This window comes from Geotrypetes seraphini, chromosome 2, assembly GCF_902459505.1.
Source record: "Geotrypetes seraphini chromosome 2, aGeoSer1.1, whole genome shotgun sequence".
NCBI lineage: Eukaryota > Metazoa > Chordata > Amphibia > Gymnophiona > Dermophiidae > Geotrypetes > Geotrypetes seraphini.
The window spans coordinates 327,025,880-327,049,621 of NC_047085.1; the positions used below are offsets into that span (position 1 = coordinate 327,025,880).

Here is a 23,742-nt window from a genome sequence, read left to right on the forward strand (position 1 = left end):
CAAAGAGTGCACAGATAAGATATTGAGCTGTCTGTGCTCATGTGTTTATGGTTCATCTGGATATCTACCAGGTGTTACCCAAACATTCAGGGAATTCAATTTAAAAAAAAAAAAAAGCTCACCGAAACTGCTAGTTTTCACCATCCCCTTCGAAGTAATCCCCTTGAGAATGTATACAGCGATCCCAGCGTTTTTCCCATGAGTCATATTGGGTGATTGCCTTGAGGATCTCCTGTGATTCTGCCTGGATCTCTTCAATTGTGTTAAAACGGCGCCCTTTCAGTTGTAATTTCATTTTGGGGAATAGTAAAAAAAGTCACAGGGGGCAAGGACAGGTTAATAGGGAGGGTGTGTCATCACTGTAATGTTTCTGGAAGTCAGGAATTATCGAACAACAAGTGATGTGTGAGCAGGCGCATTATCATGGTGGAGCAACTAATTTTTGTTTTTCCTCTTGTCTGGGCAGAAATGCGTCTCATGTTCAATTTGTCTGACAAAGTTGAACTGTCCCATATGACTGTCCTATCTCAAAAACTTTGTGGATAGTTTGCCTACGATCTGCAAGGATAGTCTCACAAACTTTTGCTATGGTTTCCAGTGTTTTGCTTGTTGATGGTCATCCGGAATGGTCATTATGGACAGATGTTTGTCCGTTCTTGAAGCATTTGTACCAAAGAAAGGTTTTGCTTTGGCACATGGCATTATCTCCAAAGGCTTCCTGGAGCTTATGATGGGTTTCTGCAGCAGTTTTGTTCAAGTTTTTAAACAAAATTTGATGCAGATTCTTTGCTCAGTAAAAGCTGTCAATTTACAAAATCGCACAGAACTAAACATGACCACTTATCTGCATGCCCATTGGCACATGGAGTGCCTATACGAATCAGTCAGGACTTTTCCGTTGCACTGCAGGAAAAACGGAAGCCTTACTATCCCTTGTGCACTAAGCTCGTGGACCTTAAGCAGCGGTTTCAATTTAATTATCCAGTTCTCCTCAAGGTTCACCATAATGGTATCTGAAAATCGTTTCATATTTCTGAAGCAGCTGGAGACTTTATCAATACATTAAGTGGTGCCTCGTCTGTGGACACATGACTATTTCTTTTCACTGCTATAGATTTCAGAGATACTTAGAAGGTGTTTTTTATTTTCTGCATTATTGTTCTGGTGCATTATTAACAAAGTTGTTATTTGGAGGCTGATACTTACTAGAAGCTGAGGATGCCCCTATGATCAGTGTTATATTGTGACTTGTTTATATCATTCATGGTAGGGATATTTTGAGAAATTTGTTGGGGTTGGGGGGTTTAGCTTTTGGGGAGCAGCAGTTTTGATGCTTAGTATATTGATGTTGGGATTGGTGGGGTTTGAGTATGTTGTTGTGGGTGGCAGTGTGGTGTTGGGTGTGCTATGTGGCAGGGTTGTACTCTTTGAGTCTTGGGGTGAGGCTGGGCTCCCGGAGACTCCTTCTTTTCTGATCCTGGATTGGCCTTGGTTTAATGGTGGAGCAGATTATGGGTGATCGACCACTCCGAGTACTTTCTTGGAATGTGTCCGGCATTACGTCCCCTGTTGAACGTCCCATGCAGATATCGCTTGTCTCCAGCGACTCGGCTCACTGATACCAGAGCACAAAAAGTTAAAGGAGTTGGGTGGGATATTTGCACTATGCTTCCTCCCCAGGGAAAAAGGCTGAGGTTGCTATTCTCATTAGAAAAGGTTTGGCGTGCGAAGTACAGGTACAAAGGCGAGACCCACAGGGCAGATATTTATTGGTGAGGGTGGTGAGACCTAGCAAGCCCTTCCGAGGGTGGTGTATGGCCCTAATGTGTACACACATGCTTATTTTCAAAACTTGGTAAACCTCTGTATACAAGATCCTGATTGTCCATTGCTTATAGCTGGGGATCTTAATCAAGTACATAGATCTAATGTAACTGGGGTGCCTTCTTCCAAGCAAACAAAAGGGATCCCATACTTATGTCGCTTTTTGGGATTGGTGGACTCCTGGTGGTTGCTCCATCCCTTAAGCGTGATTATACACATCAATCCAGGGCCCACCAGACATTTTCGAGAATAGACTACATATTATTATCATAATCCCTTTTTCCTCAGGTCACAGAAGCGACTATCAGTCCATTAGAAGTGTCTGATCATAATATGATTTGGATAGATATAGTGGTGGGGGTCTCACAAGACCACGGGCGGGCTGGAGATTCCCTGCATACTTGCATAACGACCCACATTTTCAAAAGTTCTTGCTGGATAGATGGGAGGAGTATCTTCATTTTAACTCGCAGCACTTAACAGAGCTTGCTCTGTTTTGGGACACAGCGAAGGCTGTTATCCATGGGGATAGCATAGCTTATGTTTCTAAGCGAGCTAGACAAATAGCGTGTCGCATAATTGCTTTAGAGAGGCAGTTGGTTTCTTTGAAAGGAGTATTATTGCAACATCCTACTGTAGCAAATAGCAAGGCATATCAGACAGTGTTAACAGCCCTCAATACATTGATACATGAATGAACAAAAAAAATATTGTTCTACCGTAAATTTCATTACTATAAGTATGGCAATAGAGCGGGGAAGTTGTTAGCATCTATTACCAGGAGTTGGAAGGGGTCCAGGTATATATCAACTATACATGATGGCCAGGGTAGAATTCTGACTTCACCGGCAGAAATTTCAGATAGTTTTTACCGTTACTTTGAGACTTTTTATGCAGATCCAGGCCCTTACACAGGACCAGATGTTTCTGACTATTTGGAAGACGCCGGTATGCCTAAATTGACCGATGATCAGATTTCCCTCTTGAATAGACCATTGCGATTGCGGGAAGTAACACAGGCCATAAAGATGCAGTGATCTTGCACTGCGCCCGGGCCCGATGGCTATTCGCCTGAGTTCTATAAAATTATGTCTCTGTCTATCGGGGGCCCACTATTGGAGTATTATAAGACCATACAGCTGCAACAGACTCTCCCATGTTATACTAACGAAGCTTTGATATCTTTAATTCCTAAGCCCTCTAAACCACGTACAGAATTAGAGTCCTATAGACCGATATTGCTCATAAACATAGACATTAAAATATTTGCTTGCATATTGGCAGACCGTTTAGCTCCCCTGCTGCCTGCTGTCATCACACCAGAACAGGTGGGCTTTGTGAGGACACGCCACTCTGTTCTTAATGTTCGGAGAGTGCTCCTGGCATACTCTTGTGCGCAACAGAACCAGCTTCCAGGCCTTCTTGTGGGACTTGATGCTGCCAAAGCTTTTGTTAAGGTAAATTGGCACTATTTATTTTAGGTACTGCAGTATATAGGGATACAGGGATGGTATTTTGATTCTTTGCTGGCTCTCTACATGAAGCCTCAAACCTCGGTGTTAAGTTAATGGGGTGCGAACAGCTTCGTTCCCTATTGAAAGGGGTACGAGGCAGGGGTGCCCACTGTCTCTGTTACTCTTTCTCCTATATTTGGATCCACTCCTTCGTACGATCTTGCGGGACAACGAGATTGAAGGATTGCCAGAGGGTAATTCTCAGCTGCGAGTGTTAGCCTTCGCAGATGATCTTTTGCTTACTCTGGGTAATCCCCAGCACTTGCTACCTCGAGCATTGGACTTATTAGATGAATTTCATATCTATTCTTGATTGACTCTGAATAAGCAAAAATCTTTAGCACTCCCTACGGCTCCAGAAGTGAGTGCGCAGTAGAGAGGCGACTTCCCTTTATAGTGGGCCACTCAACATTTGGTGTATCTCGGGGTGAAAATTCTCCAAGATTTGACCAAAATTGTATAGCTTAAATGTGTTGCCCTTGTTTCAACACATGGAGGCCACTTTACGTAACTGGCGAGCTTTCCCACTTTTCCCTCTCAGGTCGCATAGCTTTATATAATATGATAGTGGTACCGCAATGGCTTTACTTATTACAGATGCTTCCTTTAATGATATCTCAGCGTCATATTGCACAACACTCGACCCAATTGTCGACTTTTTTGTGGTAGGGTAAACGGGCTCAGATTTTGTTGTCCAAATTGATGTTGCCCAAAGATCAGGGAGGGTTTGGATTGTTAAGTATCTATAGGTTTAATCTCGCTAGTCAATTACGACATTTACATGACTGGTTCTGTAATTCTACAGAACCTTTCCTTGTCTGAGGTGGAGTGTTCCTCTATAGTCCATATCATTTCAGCTACCTACTTCATGTTAAAAAGCTACCTGCTTTACCCCAGTTGTAGATGGACCCTTTACTGCCTGCTATGCGTAAAGCCTGGAGGACTGTGTGTGGGCTACTTAAGATTTCACCGCAGTGCACCCCTTGTCTCCCCATTGTGGATAATGGGGACTTTCAGCCCAGTATAGTTTCCTCCTCTTTTCAAACTTGGTCACAGTGTGGACTTCAATATATGTGTCAAGTGGTGACATCAGAGGGATTACCAATCCAATTTGAAGAACATCGAGAGACATACCATTTGCCGGTCACGGACTGGTATGCCTATAGGCAGTTGTATCATTATTTGATTGAGTTGACCCCTACTGTGCTACGGGAGGAAGTTCAAGAAAAGTTGACAGAGGCGGTTTGTCTCATGGCACAAGTCCCTATACCATTTAAATTTCATCATAAGTTTCTACAGGAGCTATCGGGCGACCTGGATTATGCGGACTTAGCCCGGAAATGGACTCTGGATTTAAATGTTACTATCACTGCAGATATGATTAAGAAAGAAGTTTGCCTAGGCAATAAATATATTCCTCAAGCCATAGAGAAAGAGAGGAACTATAAATTTTTACTGAGAGATTTTTGTGCACCAAACAGAGCCTGTAAAATGCGTATTTGTGCAGGAGATTGCTGTGCCAAATTCGCCCATCCACAGGCCAATCTTGGCCATATGTTCTGGACTTGTCCTCTTATTTCTTGTTTCTGGACACAGCTCATGACCTACATAGTGCTTATTTGGGGATGCTCTTGGTGACTTCATCCAAGTTTCCTTTTTACTCTACAAATCAGACTCCATCCTGCTCGACCTGGCTGTTCTGCATGTCTTCGGAGGACTGTACTGATGGGCCAGAAAAGTATTTTGTTGCAATGGCTCTCAGCACAGCCTCCAACCGTCGCTTACTGGAGAATATTAATGTTGAATCAAGTGTTAATGGAGAGGCGGGACATTGCTGATTTGAACTCTCTTGCAGGAAAGTTGTTCCTACAATGCTGGACACCCTTTAGCACCACACTTACTCCATATGTTAGACCAGGGATCTCGAAGTCCCTCCTTGAGGGCCGCAATCCAGTCGGGTTTTCAGGATTTCCCCAATGAATATGCATTGAAATCAGTGCATGCACATAGATCTCATGCATATTCATTGGGGAAATCCTGAAAACCCGACTGGACTGCAGCCCTCAAGGAGGGAATTTGAGACCCCTGTGTTAGACGACCACTTTGGGATCACTAATGTTGAATTTGTGAACTTTTGATTCTACCCCCACAGACTTATTCTGTTTAGCTACACTTCTGCTGCTCACAGGGTGGGGGGATGGAGGGGTTGGAAGGGGTTTGGGGATGGTTCTGAATCTTTGCATTTGGATGATTGATATTCTTTTATTGTGCAGTATTGTTTCTTGCTTTTTTGTAAATTTTCAATAAAAATGATTTAAACATGAGGACAATGAACGTCACCAAGATAACCCGTGACTATATTAGGGGGTACTGAAAGCCGTGATGCGCGGACATATTATCCAACCAGAGCATGACGGCTCTGGAAAAACAATTTCAGGTAGCTAAACAACAATAGATTAAAAGTCCTTCATTGGCTACAAAAGATACTTATTTAGCAACACAGACTTCATTAAGTGCAGTTATTCATGAGCGTGCAAAAAAAAAAAAAATCTTTCACAGTAAATTTAATTTGTATTAATATGACGGCAAAACGAGTAAATTCTTGGTAAGGGTAGCAAATACTTGGCAGTGGCCCATGAGTATTACTGTCCTTAAAGATCACAGGGGAGCCCTGAAACATCAGCCGGAAGATATCGCCAATATTTTTCAGAAATTCTTTAGCACAATGTATGCTGAGGCAGTTGGATTGAGGTCCCCCCCAGTAGATTATTTAGCAGATTCGGGACTTCCGCAATTAACCAGTACATAGGTGGTGCAATTAGAAGCCCCTTTGCAAGCTAAGGAGTTATATCAGGCAATTAAGCAGCAGCATTCTGGCATGGCTGCGGGCGTAGACGGTTTTACACCAGTTTCATAAAATACTGCTCCCACAACTTAATGGCTCGTTGCTCTCTTTTTATCAGCAAGTAGTTCAAGTTGGAGAATTTCCTAATGATGCAAATGTGACATATATATCCTTGATATTGAAACCAGGTAAAAGTCCAGACAGCCCAGGTTCCTAACAACCTATAATCACTTGTAAACATAGCTAATCGGTTATCTGAACTACTGCCCCAGATCATTTGCCCAGAGCAGGTAGGGTTTGTGCGCAGACACCAATCTGTGGGCAATGTCCAGTAAAGTACTGCTGTTGGTAGCTCATTGTAATCACAGTGCCTTGTCTGAGCTCTTGGTTAGCCTGGATATGTAGAAGGCATTTGACAGAGTGAATTAGGACTACCTGTTTGATACACTGCAATATGTAGGAATATCGGGATGGTATCTCTGAGCAGTGCGGGCACTCTACCATGAACCAAAGGTGGCAGTGCTGATCAATGGTTTCCCTACTGATTATTTTCCTATTCGGTGGGGCACCTGCCAAGACTGCCCCTTATCGTCGCTGCTCTTTTTCCTTTTTTTGGGCCCTTCTTGCCAGTGGCGTACCTAGGGTATGTGGCACCCGGGGCCCATCATTTTTTGACACCCCCCCCCCCCCCATGTAAAAATTTTATTTTTTTTTGCAATAACCATGAAATGGAATAAATGGTCAGAATAGAAACAGGCAGTGAAAATTTTCTTTTATTGAACCTCATATATGTAACCATTATTCCAAACATAACATAACATAAATTATGTCTAAATTGTCATGACATTAGAAGTACATATGGAGTAGTTGCAGGTGATGCTTGGGACAGTTCTGATTGTGTTAGTTCAGTTTTATGTGTTTTTTGAATAGAAGGGTTTTTATTTCTTTTTGAAGGTTTTGCAGTCTGTGGTTGATATCAATTGGTTGTAGAGTTGGGGGTCGAGTGTTGCAGCTCGAATGGCTAGGAGGTTGTCGAACAGTTTTTTTCTTTTGACGTTTTTGGTTGGAGGGTGTGTGAATGGTGCACAAGTTCTCCTATGTCTGTTTGAAGTGGATTGAATTATTTAGCTGAAGAAATTAGTTACCCCCCATTCCACACACATTAATTCTCTTCCATTTTTGTTCCCATTATAAAAAACACTGATAAGTTCCCAGAAAAAAAATACATTAAAATAAGAAGTGAAAACAAAGGCCCCTACAGATGAGAACATAACATAAGAATAGCCTAACTGGGTCAGACCAATGGTCCATCATGCCCAGTAGCCCATTCTCATGGTAGCCAATCCAGGACACTAATACCTGGTCAAAACCCAAAGAGTAGCAACATTCCATGCTACCGATCCAGGGCAAGCAGACACTTCCCCCATGTCTTAATAACAGATTATGGACTTTTCCTCCAGGAATTTGTCCAAATCTTTCTTAAAACCAGCTACACTATCTGCTTTTACCATAACTTCTGGCCACTTCATTTTTAAGTTTAGATCTTTCCTTTCAAACAGAGACCTTGCTAGATGTCAAATACAGCACAAGGTAACTTCACATGGACTTAGCTGCGCAGGAAATGTGAATCTCCTCATACACCCACCATATAGTGCAAAAATGTGCAAAGGTCTGTTTTTTTCTTTCAATCACTACATAGCCTAATGCCACACAAGCAGCGCTGTTACAAACATATTCTGTAGGTCAATGCTAAGGATAACAAAGTTTCCTTCCTTGGACCAGAAGGAGATAAACCACTGGAAGAGATCCCAAAACAACACCCAAAGACCCACTCAGTGTGTGAATCAGTTGAGTGGAGTGGACTAACTGGGGGGTGGAAATGGGCCCGGAGTTTGCTCAGCAGAATTTCCCAGACCACCTCTTCCTCTCAACACATTGACACGCTGCCACCATCACCACTAGGAACACCTCACTGGGTAGGCCAGCTATGCTATAAACTTTATAAAACACATTATTATATTTTCTTATAAAGCACATATTTTAACTGACCTCTCTGACTCCTCAGCCTTTCCATTCACAAAAATAGAAGGAAGAAAAGTTCCCATTTCCTGCTGTCTCATGTCCCCGGCCTATACAATATTTTTTTTCTGCAGACCCTTCAAAAGTCTGACCAAATCCTCGTTTCACTTGCATTATAAAGTACTGAGGATGCCATCTCTCCCCAATCCCAGGTCCTAAAGTCTAAGACAGTAGCGCAAACTAATGCTGCCAGATACAGGAAAAAAAAATTTTGATTCGATTTAGCCCTATTGAATTGGTTTTTCAATTCAATTTTCCTGCCCAGTTGGGTGATTTTTTTCAAAACTCCTGGTGGGTTTTATAGCTTTTTCACCCCCTTTGGCTTCTCCTAACCACACTGGCGCTGTGGTGTAAATAAAATAAAGAAACAAAAAGGACTTTTCCTCTTTCTGTTAAATCCTAGCTCACGTTTGCAGTCCAACACCAGCTCTGGCAGGATACACATTTCAAATCTGACATGTTATAATCACAAAACAGAAAATAAAATTAATTTTTCTACCTTTTGTTGTCTGGTTATATTTCAAATCTTGTTGGTCCAAGGCTCTGGTTTTCTTCTGATAACTTGCTTGCCAGGGTTTCCTTCTTTCTGCATGCTAACCATCCATCTGCCAACTCTGTCCTCCCTTTCCATTTCCCTTCCCTTCCCAGGAAGTCTGGTATCTTTCCTTTTTTTCATCTCCCTCCACAGATCCACCTTTTCTTAAATACCCTTTCATCCGGCATCTCTCCCTCCTTCCCCACCATCCCAGAGTCCACCATCTCTCCGTTTCTTTTCCTAATTACCCTCCTATCCAGTATCTCTATCCCTCCTCCACACCATCCCTTGTGTCCAATTTCTCTCCCTTTCTGTTCCTTCCCTCCCTAAATCCCATGGTCCATCATCTCTCTCCCTCTCCTCTATTTTCAGACCCATTATTTCTTCCCCCCCCCCAAAGTTTGGCATATGCATGTCTCTTTGAACACCCCCTTCCCTCCGTGTACTTCTAAATCATGGTCCCCCCCCAAAGGCCTGTCCCCCCTTAAAGGTCTGCCTGTCCCACCTTGAAGGCCTGCACCCCCCTTGAAGGCCTGTCCCTTCCTCTTGTAGGCCTGTCCCCCCCTTGAAGGCCTGCCTGCCTGTCCCCCCCTTGAAGGTCTGCACCCCCCGAAGGCCTGCACCCCCCCGAAGGCCTGTCCCCCACTTGAAGGCCTGTCCCACCCCCTTGTAGCTTCTCCCCCCCCCTTGTAGGCCTGTCCCCCCTTGAAGGCCTGCCTGCCTGCCTTTCCCCCCTTGAAGGCCTGTCCCCCCTTGAAGGCCTGCACCCCCCCTTGAAGGCCTGTCCCCCCCCCCTTGTAGGCCTGTCCCCCCCCTTGTAGGCCTGTCCCCCCCTTGAAGGCCTGCCTGCCTGTCCCCCCTTGAAGGCCTGTTCCCCCCCTTGAAGGCCTGCACCCCCTTGAAGGTCTGCACCCCCCCAAAGGCCTACACCCCCCCCGAAGGCCTGCACCCCCCTGAAGGCCTGCCTGCCCCCCTTGAAGGCCTGCACCCCTTGAAGGTCTGCACCCCCCCCGAAGGCCTGTCCCCCCTTGAAGGCCTGCCTGCCTGCCTGTCACCCCCCTCCCCCTTGAAAGCCTGCTTGCCTGCCCGCCCGCCCCACCCTGAAGGCCTGATGCCCCGACCCACCCCGAAGGACCGCTCGCCCCCCTGGCCTCCCCGCACCACCTATGAACAGCCGCAGCAGGATCGCGAAGTCAGCGTCAGCGATTCCTGTGCTGCTTCCTGCGCCACGGTCCCGCCCCTCCTCTGACGTCAGAGGAGGGGCGGGATCGCGGCGCAGGAAGCAGCGCAGGGATGCTGACGCTGACTTCGCGATCCTGCTGCGGGCTGCTTCACAGGTGGTGCAGGAAGGTCAGTGGGGCGAGCGGTCCTTCGGGGGTGGCGGGGGACTGAACGGCAAGGCCGGGAACACCCCCTTAGGGCTGGTACCCGGGGCGGCCCGCCCCCCCCTAGGTACGCCACTGCTTCTTGCAAATGTTCAGGATAGATAAGGACATATCTGGGGTGGAGGTTGGGAGCCAGCTGGTCAAGGTGCTGGTCTTTGCAGATGATATTCTCTTAGTACTCGCCAATGCTCAATCGCTGCACTTCTGGGTGCAGTGGATGAGTTTAGTTTATATTCTGGCGTCACCCTCAATAAGGGTAAATCTGTAGCACTTTCATTGGATTCTGGCTTGCCGAATCACTGGGGAGCAGAATTTCTATTCACTTGGGCAAAGCAAGCAATTAAATATCTAGGGGTGTGGATTCTTAGTGACTTGAAGCAACTCTATATACTTAATGTCTCACTTGCAGTTCACAGAACATAAACTGGCACTTAGGAAGACATATCCCTTATTGTTCATGGGCAGAATTGCGCTGTTCAATATATTGCTGCCATATTGGTTGTATCTATTTCAAATGGTGCATGTCCTACTCACAGGTGCTACGCATAGGTGATTGGTTCGGGCTATTAATCATTTTCTTTGGAATGGAAAGAAGCTTAGATTGGCATATAGAGTGGTGGCTATTCCACGAGATAGAGGAGGATTGGGACTTTTTAACATTCTAATGACAGAATCCAACCTATATGCCTGGGGAGGTCATTGCAATGGGCACCAGTTCAGGGCTGATGGATTCTGTCTCAGAGAAAGTTGTTCATCAACAGACTGGAACTATGAGCCATATGCCTGTTACAGACATTGGAGAGTTCTCTGCACAGAAAGGCGGTCAGAGTTTTCTCAGACAATGCTATGGCGGTGGCTTATGTCATTTGGCAGGGATGCACCAAGAGTGTTCCGCTGTGAATGGAAGCCCAGTTGTTCTATTGGGCAGAGAGTCTCCTACAAGCCTAATCTGCAGCACGTGTAGCGGGAGTAGACATTGTACAAGCTGATTATCTCAGCAGACAGACTCTAGATCCAGGAAAGTGGTCATTGTCTCAAACAGCCTTCCAAAGCATTTTATGATGCGGGAGTCAGCTGACATTTGACTTAGTGGCCACGGCAATCAACAAGAAAGGGGCACACTTCTTCAGCTGAAGATGCCAAGCCCTGAAGCACAAGTTTGGATGCCTTAGTTCAGCTGTAGCCAGAAAAGGGAACTGTTATATACGTTTCCTCCGTGGCCTTTGATTATGGTATAAATGTGTCTGTATTGAAAACCATTTTAGAAAATGCTAACTCTGTATTGGAACACCTTTACAGAAGCTTATGTAAACTAATCTAAATTGATTCCCCAGTCATTAGTAGCAGTATAGAAGCTTACAATAAACAATAGGCTGAGTGATCCACAGGATAGCAGATCATTCAGGGAGCGTAATATTAGTAGCCCAAGATTGGCCGTGTTGGCTTTGGTATGTGGATTTAGTCCACCTTCAGAGAGGCAAGAGTCTAAAGTTTCCAGTACACCCAGAGCTTCTTGCTGAAGGATCAGTTCTAGGAGATCCAGATCGCTTTGGTCTTATGACTTGGCTCTTGAGGATACTTGGAGGTAGTTATTTCCACACCTTAAGGCCAAAAAGCCATTGACAGTCTTGGCTTATGCTAAGACCTGGGAGATGTTTCAGCTCTGGTGTGGTAAATAAAATAATGTAGATCCCCTGAGGGCCCCGATTTCAGTGATCCTAGGTATTCAACAAGCTGGGCTCGAAAAAGGGCTGACGGTCAGCTCCCTTAAGGTTCAAGTAAGCAGGCCTTTCTTTTTTCAAGGCCTGTGTGAATAATGTATCCCTAGCTTCTCATCCTGATATAGCCTGGTTTTTGAAGGGTGCACCTCGGTTATACCCACCAGTACGACAGCCCTTTCTATCCTGGAACCTGAACATTGTCTTACAAGGCTTGACTAATGCTCCATAATGAACCTTTACAGGGGGTTTGTTGTTAGGACAGTTTTCTTAGTGGCTGTCACATCACAACACGAAGAATGTCAGAGTTGCAGGCACTTTACTCCAGAGAACGGTTCCTTAGATTTATGGAAGGAGGAGTTTCCATACGCATGGTTCTGTCCTTTTTGCCGAAGTAGTCTCGTTTTCACATAAACCAGGAAGTTTACCTGCATTCCAATCCACAAGCTCGGAGAAAAAGGACAAAGTACTATGACTGCTGGAAGTCTGCAGAGTGATTTTATGGTATCTTGAGGTTACTAATGAATTTTGACTCTCCGTTCATCTATTTGTGCTGTCTGGTACAGCTAGATGAAGCAGGTTGCAACTAAGCAAATTATTTCTAGATGGATATGCATGGCCATTTCTTCTACTTGCATTGCCCGCAGAAAGCAGTCGCCAGTTTCATTGAGGGCCCATTTGACAAGAAGTGTTGGTTCTTCATGGGCGGAAGCTCGGGTGATTCTGCCTAAGGAGATTTGTAGGGGATTTTCGTGGTCCATTCTTCATACTTTCACTAAGTTCTACAAAGTGGGCATTGCAGCATGATGGGATACTGCTTTTGGGGGCTTCAGTATTGTGGGCAGGCTCATATATCTCTTCTCTCTCCCCCCCCCCCCCCCCAGATTCAAAGGACTGCTTTGGTACATCCCAGCAGTCCAGAATGACACACCTGTTGCACTAGAAAGAAAGATTAGGTTTTTGCCTCGATGATAATCTTTATTGTAAATAGGTTTATCATTCTGGAACCCTGCCCTGTCAGCCTTTTAGTGAGCCTGCTTACTGTTTCAAACAAGAATGTCTGTTCTCAGAATGAGATTTTTCATGTTAGTCTGATTTTAGAAAAAGGAAGCCATGTGTAAGGACACATAAAGTGCTGGGGTATGTAGAGTTCCATTATTTCACTGGTTGATGATATCCTCTCATAAGTTGTTCTATGTAGTTTATTAATGGTTTTCATATACTTGTTACAGAGTAGAAGAGAATGCATCTGTGTTTTCAGGAAATTTTCCCGTGCCCTCTGTTTTTATGTTTATTTTATAGGGGCTATTGCCTGCTTTGGTACAAACTGAAGAGGGCATCAAAGTGCACTGGATAAGGAGGAAGAGTTAATAACTGTGATTGATACCTTCTGCACAGCTTGCAGGTTCAGACTGAATACTCATCCGTCCAGAATGGCACACCTATTTACAAGAAAGATTATCAAGGTAAGAACCTAATACAGTGGAACCTCAGTTTGCAAGTAACCTGGTTTGCGAGTGTTTTGCAAGATGAGCAAAACACTTAGCAAACTTTTGTCTCGCAAACCGAGCATGTTCTGATACACGAGCATCTCCCCCCGCTCTAGCCGGCCTCGCACCCCGCACCCCCCAGCATCACAAACCATCCCCCCCCTGCGAGAACCGCATCGCACCCCTGTGCTGAAAGCGGCATCCCCCCGCCCTCCCTTCCAAACATGCTCCTTACCCCATCTGCTGCTTGTGCGAGTGAAAGAAAGCTCTATCCTGGGCTAAGCCTTGAGCATCTGCGCATGCTCAAGGCCCAGCCCAGGCAAGAGGCAGGAGCTTTCATTCACTCGCACAAGCAGCAGATGGGGTAAGGAGCATGATTGGGAGGGCGGGCGGATGCCGCTTCCAGCATGGGGGTGCGATGTAGTTCTCGCGAGGGGGGGGATTGATGGAGCAGCGCCAGTAGCCTCGGGGGGGGAGAAGGTAGAACGAATCAAAGCGAGTTTCCATTCATTCCTATGGGGAAACTCGCTTTGATATACGAGTAACTTGGTTTACGAGCATGCTTCTGGAACGAATTATGCTCGTAAACCAAGGTTCCATTGTATTTCTATAGGAATAGATATGCAAAACGCAGTGAGACTATCCAAAAACGTCTGGAAACTTTTGCTAGGATGCTGCTTACAGTGCTAGGTTCTGTCATTATTGTAGCCCATATCATTGGAGAATACATGCTATAGGTAACTGTTTTATTGTGCTTAGCTTCAGCTGCTCTTATTTCTTTTATGATCAATTCTAGGAATGCATGAATAATATGTGACTATCTCTGGGAAAAGGTGACAAAGTAGCAAGTAGTAACTTTTTCATACCATATCTCATTTATTCTGCACAGGGCATTGTTACTGTCCTGTGAAAAAGTATGCTTTAGTGACTGTTAGAATCCAGATGTAACCATTTTTCATTTACAATTTTATTTTTTGGCCAGGCAGCAGAAGAGGAAGAAATGACAGACCTGATGGATAGCAAGTCTTCGGATTCAGGCCCTATTACAGGCCCTGATTACAACTACATCCTTAATATGTCTCTCTGGAGCTTGACCAAGGAGAAAGTGGATGAACTGATTAAACAAAGAGATTCAAAAGTACAGTAATGTCTTTCTTAATAGATGAATCAATTGATATTGAAATTTAGAGGCCCTTTACCAAAGTGTGGTAAGGTTTTGCACTTATGTGTCAATTGCAAAATCTGGTGTGGAATAAATGCAGAACCTTAATGGTAAATGCAGGGAGCATATCCAGCATCTGCCTTGCATTTACTACGTATAGTGCATGGGTGCAATATTACATTCAGTGGTGGGTTGTGCTATCAGCAGTCACAACAAATTAGCATGTCATTACAGGGTATTCTGCAACCCTATCTGTCCTGCCTATACACTACCCCTACTCATGTTAAGTAGCTAACATGGAGTTTCTACTGTACTGGCTGGTTTAATACCCATTAATGTCGGTTCACACTGATGTCTAATGCATGATAAAACCCTCATTAGCTGCTTAATGCAGCTTATTAAAAGGATCCCCTTCACATCATGTTCCTTATTGATTTTTGACTTTCTGGCATTTTTTCTACCTCTTGCAGAGCTATTTAGTTAAGAGAAATCACTGCTAAAATGAAAGCCTCTGTTCTGTAAAATTTGGAAGAGGGTACATACACATAGCCATGCAAAAGAATTGAAGTTGGAATTATGTAAAGGATTCTCTATAGCTAGTTTTACACACCTGTGTTACCAATTCAGATTTTATTCCTTGTGTCAGGGCACCCTTGTATCTGGGTCGTCCTTTCAGATGATGGGGGAGTATATGTGTAGTATGATGTTCCAAATGAGCAGCATGTTGCTTTGTTGTACCTTCATTTTCCAGAAAAACCCAACAGCGAAATAAGATGTCAGTTAACGTGCAAATACAACTGATGTCTGCTTACTTTATAATCCCTGCCTTCAGAATATCAGCTTGTGCATATCTGAAAAGTCATGCATATTTAATTGTTAGTAATGTATGATGTAATCCTGAGCAGAAGCCAACCTAAGAAGCTTATTTAGTTTTGTTTAGATTCTCAGGGACTCCTAATTGCTGGATTTTTTTCCCCAACAACAGATGTGATTAATTTTATTTGCCACACTCAGCAAATAACTCTTTGCCAGAAATTCTTAATCCAGATCTTGGCTCAGTTGTCTTGCATAAATGGTGGAAAATTGCCCAAATTAAAAGTTGAATGGTCTTGGGGCCATAATATTAAGAATATGAAGTAATTGGATAGATGTACATTCAGTGACTAGCTCATTTTCATGTTTATTTTAGGGAAAGGAACTTTCTGATCTGAAGAGAAAGCCTCCTTCAGATCTTTGGAGAGAAGATTTGGCAGCCTTTGCTGAAGAACTTGATGTATGTATTGTTTTTATGTTTGTATTATGTAGATTTATGATTAGTATAGGGAAATTTTTGGTATGTCATAGTTTCTATATGACCAGTGGATTAGTAGATCATCAGTATTGTGTGATTGTAGGCAAACAAAACTGATTGCCAATATCCAGTAGATATATTAACTACATTTAAATCTCTAAATTTGAAAACTTACTACTACTACTTTATCATTTATATAGCGCTGCTATATGTAAACTGTGCTGTACATTAAAACATTCAAGAGATAGTCCCTGCTTAGTAAAGCTTGCAAACTAATAAAACAGATAAGACGAGTAGGGGTTAGGAAATTTCTCAGGCATGGGTGCTTTACAAGTGAGTTTGCTATAAAGCACAGTTACTTACCTGTAATAGGTGTTACCAGGGATAGCAGGCAGATATTCTCACAGATGGATGATGTCATTCACAGAGCCTGGTACTGATAGTGCAAAAGTGTACCGTCACTTTTAACTTCCTCTGAAGTCTTGAGACTACCTGTACCATGCATATTCCGGTGGCATCCCACCCCACGTCTGCTCGCAGAACTAATAGTTCAGTGAAAAAGCTAAGAAGCCAGTTAGGGGAGGTGGGAGAGTGTGAGAATATCTGCCTGCTGTCCCTGGTTACACCTGTTACAGGTAAGTAATCTATTCTAATCTAATCTAAACCTTAAGTTTATATACCGCATCATCTCCATGAGAATGGAGCTCGACACGGTTTACAAGAACTTAAAATAGTGGGTAGAGAAGAAGAAAAAGGATTACATGAACTTATGTGTAGAAGGGGGGAGAGAAAGGGGGGAAGGATAGAGCTACAATTTGCTGAAAAGCTAGGTTTTCAGTTGTTTGCGGAATAACTGAAGGGAGCTCAGGTTCCGCAACGGGGTGGTGAGGTCGTTCCAAAGACCTGTGATTTTGAAGAGAAGGGATTTTCCCAGTTTGCCTGAATAGTGGATGCCGCGTGGAGAGGGGAAGGCTAGTTTAAGCCTTTGGGCAGTTCTGGAATAGTCAGGACTGGAGGAGTTGAAAGACAGTGGGATAAGAGGAGGCAGGATTCCATGAATGATCTTGAAAGCCAGGCAGGAACATTTGAAATGGATTCTGGAGATTATTGGGAGCCAGTGAAGTTTGGCAAGGAGTGGGGAGGCATGGTCAGACTTGCGTTTTGAGAAGATCAGTTTGGCTGCAGTATTCTGGATTAGCTGGAGTCTTAGAATACTTTTTTTTGATAGATTTAAGTAGATGGCGTTGCAGTAATCTAGTTTGGAGAGGATGATGGATTGGACAAGGATGGCAAAGTGTTGTTGGCTGAAGTAGGATCTAGCTTTCCTCAGCATGTGAAGGCTGAAAAAGCATGATTTTGCCAAGGAGTTGAGGTGGTCATTGTACTGTAACTGTACTTTATCCCAGGACAAGCAGGGAGTATATTCTCACAGATGGGACTCCCTAGCTAATGAAGGGTTGGCGGGAAGTTGGCATCTAAACAGAGAATAAATTCTGTAGAACTGCTTGGCCAAACCAACTATCCCATCTGGAATGATTCTCCAGACAGTAGTGGGATGTGAAAGTATGAATTGAGGACCAGGTTCCTGCTGTACAAATGTCCTCAATAGGAAGGAAACATAGATAAGCTACTAAAGTTGCCATTGTTCTAACCACGTGTGCGGCAGCCCAGCCTGAGCATAGCAGAAGGAGATGCAGTCTGCTAATCATGTAGAGATTGTTCTTTTGGTTACAGGAGTTCCCAGCTTCTTAGGACCAAATGACAGGAATAACTGAGTAGAAGTTCTATGAGGGTTGGTGCGATTCAGGTAGTAAGTCATACCATATTTTTGGCTCTAATAGCCTCTTTCACTTTACTTTTTAACCATGCCAGTTCTCATTTCCTCTTTCCATCGTTTGATTAACCAGTTGTCTAAGTATGGGTAGACATGAAATCCATAATTGTGCAAGGTTGCAGCTACTACTATTAGATATTTGATGCTCTGTAGAGAGCTAGGCTGATAGAAAAGTGCTACCTTAGTGGGATTCAAAGTGCTCAAGATAGTATATAGCATATCGCCTTAAATTCGTGTATAGATTCGGGTATAGATAGAGGATTACTATACAGGTCCTGGACCTGATGGGCCGCCGTGTAAGCGGACTGCTGGGCATGATGGACTTCTGGTCTGACCCAGCAGAGGCACTACTTATATTCTTATGTTTACAGTCCAGTATGTGGAGTGCAACTTCACTAGAATGGGAATGTGGTCTTGAGAAGGAAACGGGCAGAACTATAGACTAGTTGAGATGAAATTCCAAGACTACTTTTGGTAGGAATTTGGGATGTGTGTGAAGGACAACTGTATCATCATAAAAGTTGTATAAGTGCTTGGAGTTCACTGTACTTGGCATGCAGAAGTGATGGTGATTTGGGAAATTACAGACCAGTAAGCCTGACCTTGGTGCTGGGCAAAATAGTGGAAACAATTATAAAAAATAAAATTTTGGAACATGTAGACAAACATGATTTAATGAGACAAGAGTCAGCATGAGTTCAGTCGAGGGAGGTCTTGCTTCACAATTTGCTTGACTTCTTTGAAGGTATGAATAAACATGTGGATAAAGGTGAGCCGGTTGATGTAGTGCAGCGGTCTCAAACACGTGGCCCGTGGGCCGCATGTGGCTCTACAGGTGCTATTTTGCGGCCCGCAGTCTGGACGCGATGATCAACTGTAAAGCTGCGGCCGGCGCCGGCGGCTCCTCGCGCCATCCACACCAGCATTTCTCTTCCCCCTTCCCTTGTGGAGCAACATTGTGTCTGGCCGGCTCAGTCGATCGTTCAGTTCAAAGCCGCGGGTGGCGGCTCCTTGCGCTATCCACTCCTGCATCGGAAGCCTCTCTGATGTCACAACATTGTAGGGTCATGAAATGGTTAACTGTTGTTTAAAATATTGCTCTGGCCTATATAGCTGAAAACAGTGTACAATCTATTGACCTCATCTGCCTGAAATGTATGTCCCTACCTTGCCACATTGTAAGCTAAATAGATAAGAGTTTGAGCCATGATGTACCCTGCCCTTCTGTACATTTAACTGTAAGAGTTAGATAAGTGTCCTGCTAGTGACCTGCTAGTGTGAGCTTAGAACCAATGAGTGTTAAGAAAAGTAACACGTGAAAAGCTTTTTCTAGAATTCAGTTGTATAGCCAGAAAAATTAATAAATATCTCTGTAACTTCCTGGTGTCGGCACTTCTGAGCCAGCTTGGAGCTCAGGGGTCCAGCATGCATTCTGTAATAAATCTCTTGTACTTTCTTCACGCCTCTGACTTTGTGTGTCCAAGTGACCTTTCAACATCAGAGAGGCTTCTGATGCAGGCGCAGATCTTGTGAGGAGCCACCACCTGCGGCTTTGAACTGAATGATCGACAGGGAGCCGGCTAGACATGCTGCTGCTCCACAAGGAAGGGAGCGGAAGGGGAGGGGAAAGAGAAATGCTCTGCTGCATATGAAAGGAGGACCCTAGGGAAATGTTGCTGCACAGGGAAAGGGAGAGGGAGGGAAAGGGGAAGAGAAATGCTTCTGCTGCACAGGAAAGGGGGAAGGGAAATGCTGCTTCTGTTGCTGCTGCACCCAATTGGGGAAAGAGAGGGAAGGAAGACAAGGGAGAGGAGAGGAACAAGAGATGCCAAGTTCATGGGAGGGAGGGAAGGAAGGAAAGGAGATATCAGACCATAGAGGGGTAGGGAGAGATGCCAGGGAATGGGGGGAGGGAAGGAGACAGATGCCAGACCAGGGGAAAGGAAGGAAGGAGGGAGGGAGAGAAAGGAAGGAAAGAGATGTCAGACCATGGAAATAGGACAGAAGAAGAGAGAGATAGGAAGGGAAGGTAAGACATGGAAACGTAGATTTTGAAAAGAAAGCAGAAAAATTGAATATTAAGTTAATGCCAAAGATGGATGCAAGGCAGAAAGTGAAGACGGAGAGAAAAACAGTCAAAGGACAAGAAGGCCCTGGAAACATAGTTAAAAGCACAGAAAAATAAAGTCACCAGCCAACAAAGATAGGGAAAATGATTTTATTTTCAATATAGTGATTGAAATGTGTCAGTTTTGAGAAAGGAAAGATATTAGACTTTAAATGTGAGGGCTGCAGAAAAAATAGGGTACTTGGTGGGCCGCAGAAAAAAAATAGTTAATGATAATTTTGCATAAGGTAAAACTCTTTATAGTTTATATATCTTTCCTTTTAACTGTTAAAGGAAAGTTTTATAAACTATAAAGAGTTTTACCTCATGCAAAATTGTCATTTCTTTAATAAGACATTAACTATTTTTTTCTGCGGCCCTCCAAGTACCTACAAATCCAAAATGTGGCCCCACAAAGGGTTTGAGTTTGAGACCACTGACGTAGTGCATCTAGATTTTCAGAAGGCTTTTGACAAAGTTCCTCATGAGAGGCTCCTGAGAAAGTTAGAGTCCTGGGATAGGAGGCAATGTTCAATTCTGGATTAAGAACTGGTTATCAGAGAGAAAACAGAGGGTACGGTTGAATGGCCATTTTTCTCAGTGGAGGAGGGTAAATAGTAGTGTGCCGTAGGGATCTGTTCTGGAACCAGTGCCATTTAACTTTTTTATAAATGATCTAGAAATTGGAACTACGAGCAAGGTGATTAAATATACAGATGACACTAAACTATTCAAAGTTGTTAAAATGCATACAGACTGTGAAAAACTTTAGGAAATTGGAAGACGGGGCATCCAGTGGCAGATGAAATTCAGTGTGGACAAATGCAAAGTGATGCACATTGGGAAGAATAATCCAAATCATAGTTATAGGGACCACTTTGAGGGTCAGCGCTCAAAAATGGATCTGGGTTTCATCATAGACAATATGCTGAAGCCTTCTGCTCAATGTTCGGTGGTGGCCAAGAAGGCAAACATGAGGCTAGGAATTATTAGAAAAGGGATGATTAACAAGACTAAGAATGTTATAATGACTCTATATCGCTCAATGATGTGACCTCGCCTTGAGTATTGCATTCAGTTCTGGTCTCCTTATCTCAAAAAAGATATAGCGGCACTAGAAAAGTTCAAAGAGCGACCAAGATGATAAAGGGGGATGGAACTCCTCTCGTATGAGGAAAGAATAAAAAGGTTAGGGCTCTTCAACTTGGAAAAGAGACGGCTGAGGGGCGATATGATTAAAGTCTACAAAATCTTGAGTGGTGTAGAATGGGTACAAGTGGATCGATTTTTTTTTTTTTTTTTTTTTTTTTTAACTGCATCAAGATTTAAAAAGACTAGGACAGTGTTCTTCAACCTTTTGACACCTATGGACCGGCGGAAATAAAATAATTATTTTGCGTACCGGTACCAGTCCATAGACTGGCAGTAGAAGAGCACTGGGCTAAGTCATGGGCCAGACCCCGCCCCCATAATAGTAGTAATTGTAACACCATTTTTTCCATTCATTTTTCATATATTCATACTATATAATCTTATTAACAACACATAATGGTTAACCACAAAATCAAAATACATAAAGCACACTGTATGCTTCTTAATATTCATTCCTACCAGAACACAGATAACCCCTATGCAAATACGGGACCAAAAACTAAAAGTACTAATATGTACAAACAAACCCTAAGGTGCAAGACTCTTCAAGTAGTACAACCCCCGAGGAAAAGAAACAAAGGCATTTCTTCCTGAGCAGACAGCAGATGTAAATCAATCACTAAATTCAAAAATAAAATCATTCCCCCTATCATTGGTGTCTCCCTCCCTCCATGCTGTGCTTTGCCTTATGGCCTGCCCCCCGGTGTTATCTTTGGGCCGTCTCCCTCTTCCTCAGTTCTGCAGTGCACAAAGCCATGGGCAGCGGCTCCTCGCGCATCCCATACCTCACCTGGAAGCCTTCCCTCTGACGTTGCGATGTCAGAGAGAAGGCTTCCGGTTCAGGCGCAGGACGCGCTTAGGAGCCTCTGCCCACGGCTTTGTGCACTGCAGTACTGAGGAAGAGGGAGCCGGCCCGAAGACAACGCCTCATCGATTGCACCATGGCAGCTGAAGAGCACTGTCTGGGGCCTGATGCACTTGCCAGCCCTGTGGACCGGCAGGAAATTTCTGCAGACCGGCACCGGTCCACGGACTGGCGGTTGAAGAACTCTGGACTAGGGGATACTCAATGAAGTTAGAGTAATACTTTTAAAACCAATAGGAGGAAATATTTTTTCATTCAGAGAATAGTCAAGCTGTGGAACACATTGCCAGAGGATGTGGTAAGAGCAGTTAATATAGCTGGTTTAAAAAAAAAGGTTTGGACAGACATGGGATGGTAGCATGGAATGCTGCTGCTGTTTGGGTTTTTGCCAGGTACTTGTGGCTTTGGCTTCCTTGAAGATGGGATACTGGGTTAGAAGGACCATTGGTCTGACCCAGTAAGGCTATTCTTATGTTCTTACTTTCCAAATGAGGTGCTTGAGAGATGAAGTTGCAAGTTATTCAAATGGAGGCTTCAAAGCAGAGCACAACATTAAGATCTCAAGCAACTGAAGGAGGTTTGATTAGAAGTTTGGAATGAAATAGGCTTTTCATGAACCTGGAGACCAATGAGTGTGTAGACAGAGATATTTTGTTCAGAAGTATATGAAAAGCACTGAGTTGCACTCTTACTGAAGTTGTCTTTAGAGCAGAGTTGGAAAGATGTAAATGATAAATCCAGAACTGATGACAGAGGATATGTGTCTGGAGGTAATTCTTGTTGGTAACATCAAAGGGTAAAACAAGTCCACTTGAAACGATAACAGCATTGTATGGATGGTGTCCTAGAAGCATCTCTTATGACTAATACTGGAGCAGAGAGTGAATTCATCTATCCTTTGGGAGAGAAGTACCAGGCTGTGAGTGCTACAGAATATAGATTGGGATGTAGAAAGGATCCTTCGTTCTGAGTAAGCAAAACTGGAAACATTTTCAGTGGAATTGGTTCCGTTGCACCGAGTTGAAGGAGAAGGGGAAACCAAGGTTGTCTCGGCCACCTTGGAGCTATGAGGATCATGGTGGCTGGCTCCAGTCGAAGTTTGAACAGTCTTCCCTGTTCAAACTTCGACTGGAGCCAGCCACCATGATCCTCATAGCTCCAAGGTGGCCAAGACAACCTTGGTTTCCCCTTCTCCTTCAACTCGGTTCAACGGAACCAATTCCACTGAAAATTAGAGGAATTAGAGGGAATGTATAGAGAAATTTGTCCAATCTAGGAGGAAAGTATTTGTCTTAGATGATGAGGAAAGTATAGCCTGGAACAGAATTGAGGAAGTTTGTGATTGCTCGGAGATGCGAAGAGATCCATTTGTGGGGTTCCCCAGACTGAGAAGATCTGATGTAATACAAACAAGCTGAGTGACCACTTGTGAGGTTAAAGAAATCTGCTCAATCTGCCAGAGTGTTTGGATTGCCTGCAAGATATACAGCTTTGAGAAACATGTTTTGCAGAATTGCCCAATTCCAGGTCTGTATTGCTTCTCAGCAGAGTGGGTGAGACCCTATTCATATTTGTTTGTTGACATAGCACATGTCCACTTTATTGTCTGCCCAGATCAGTATTACTTGATTGAGAAGATAATCTTGAAAGGTCTGAAGAGCAAATTACTCATAGCTCTAGAAGATTGATGTGGAAAGATTTTTCTTTTAACACTTCAAGTGCTCTGAGTTTGAAGGCTGTCTAGGTGGGCTCCCCATCCAAACATGTTAGTATCTTCTAATATGGAGGAATATGAGAGTAGGCCTCTGGACAGATTTGTCGATACCAACCACCAGTGAAGGAACCAATGAAGTGGGGAGGTGACCCTGAGTTTCTTGGATAGCCGATGTGTAGCTTGAGACCACTGAAAGGCAAGAGTCCACTGAGGTTCTCTGAGATGGA

At 43.9% G+C, this 23,742-nt stretch overlaps 1 protein-coding gene across 1 annotated transcript in view; it reads left to right on the top strand.

Moving 5' to 3' along the window:
* The window catches only part of TOP2B (DNA topoisomerase II beta), a 639,919-nt gene that overhangs the window by 449,911 nt on the left and 166,266 nt on the right, over window positions 1–23,742 (top strand). The window contains 2 exon segments of the mRNA XM_033930173.1: window positions 14,373–14,528; window positions 15,742–15,825. Of these exon segments, the coding sequence (XP_033786064.1) occupies window positions 14,373–14,528; window positions 15,742–15,825 (240 nt within the window).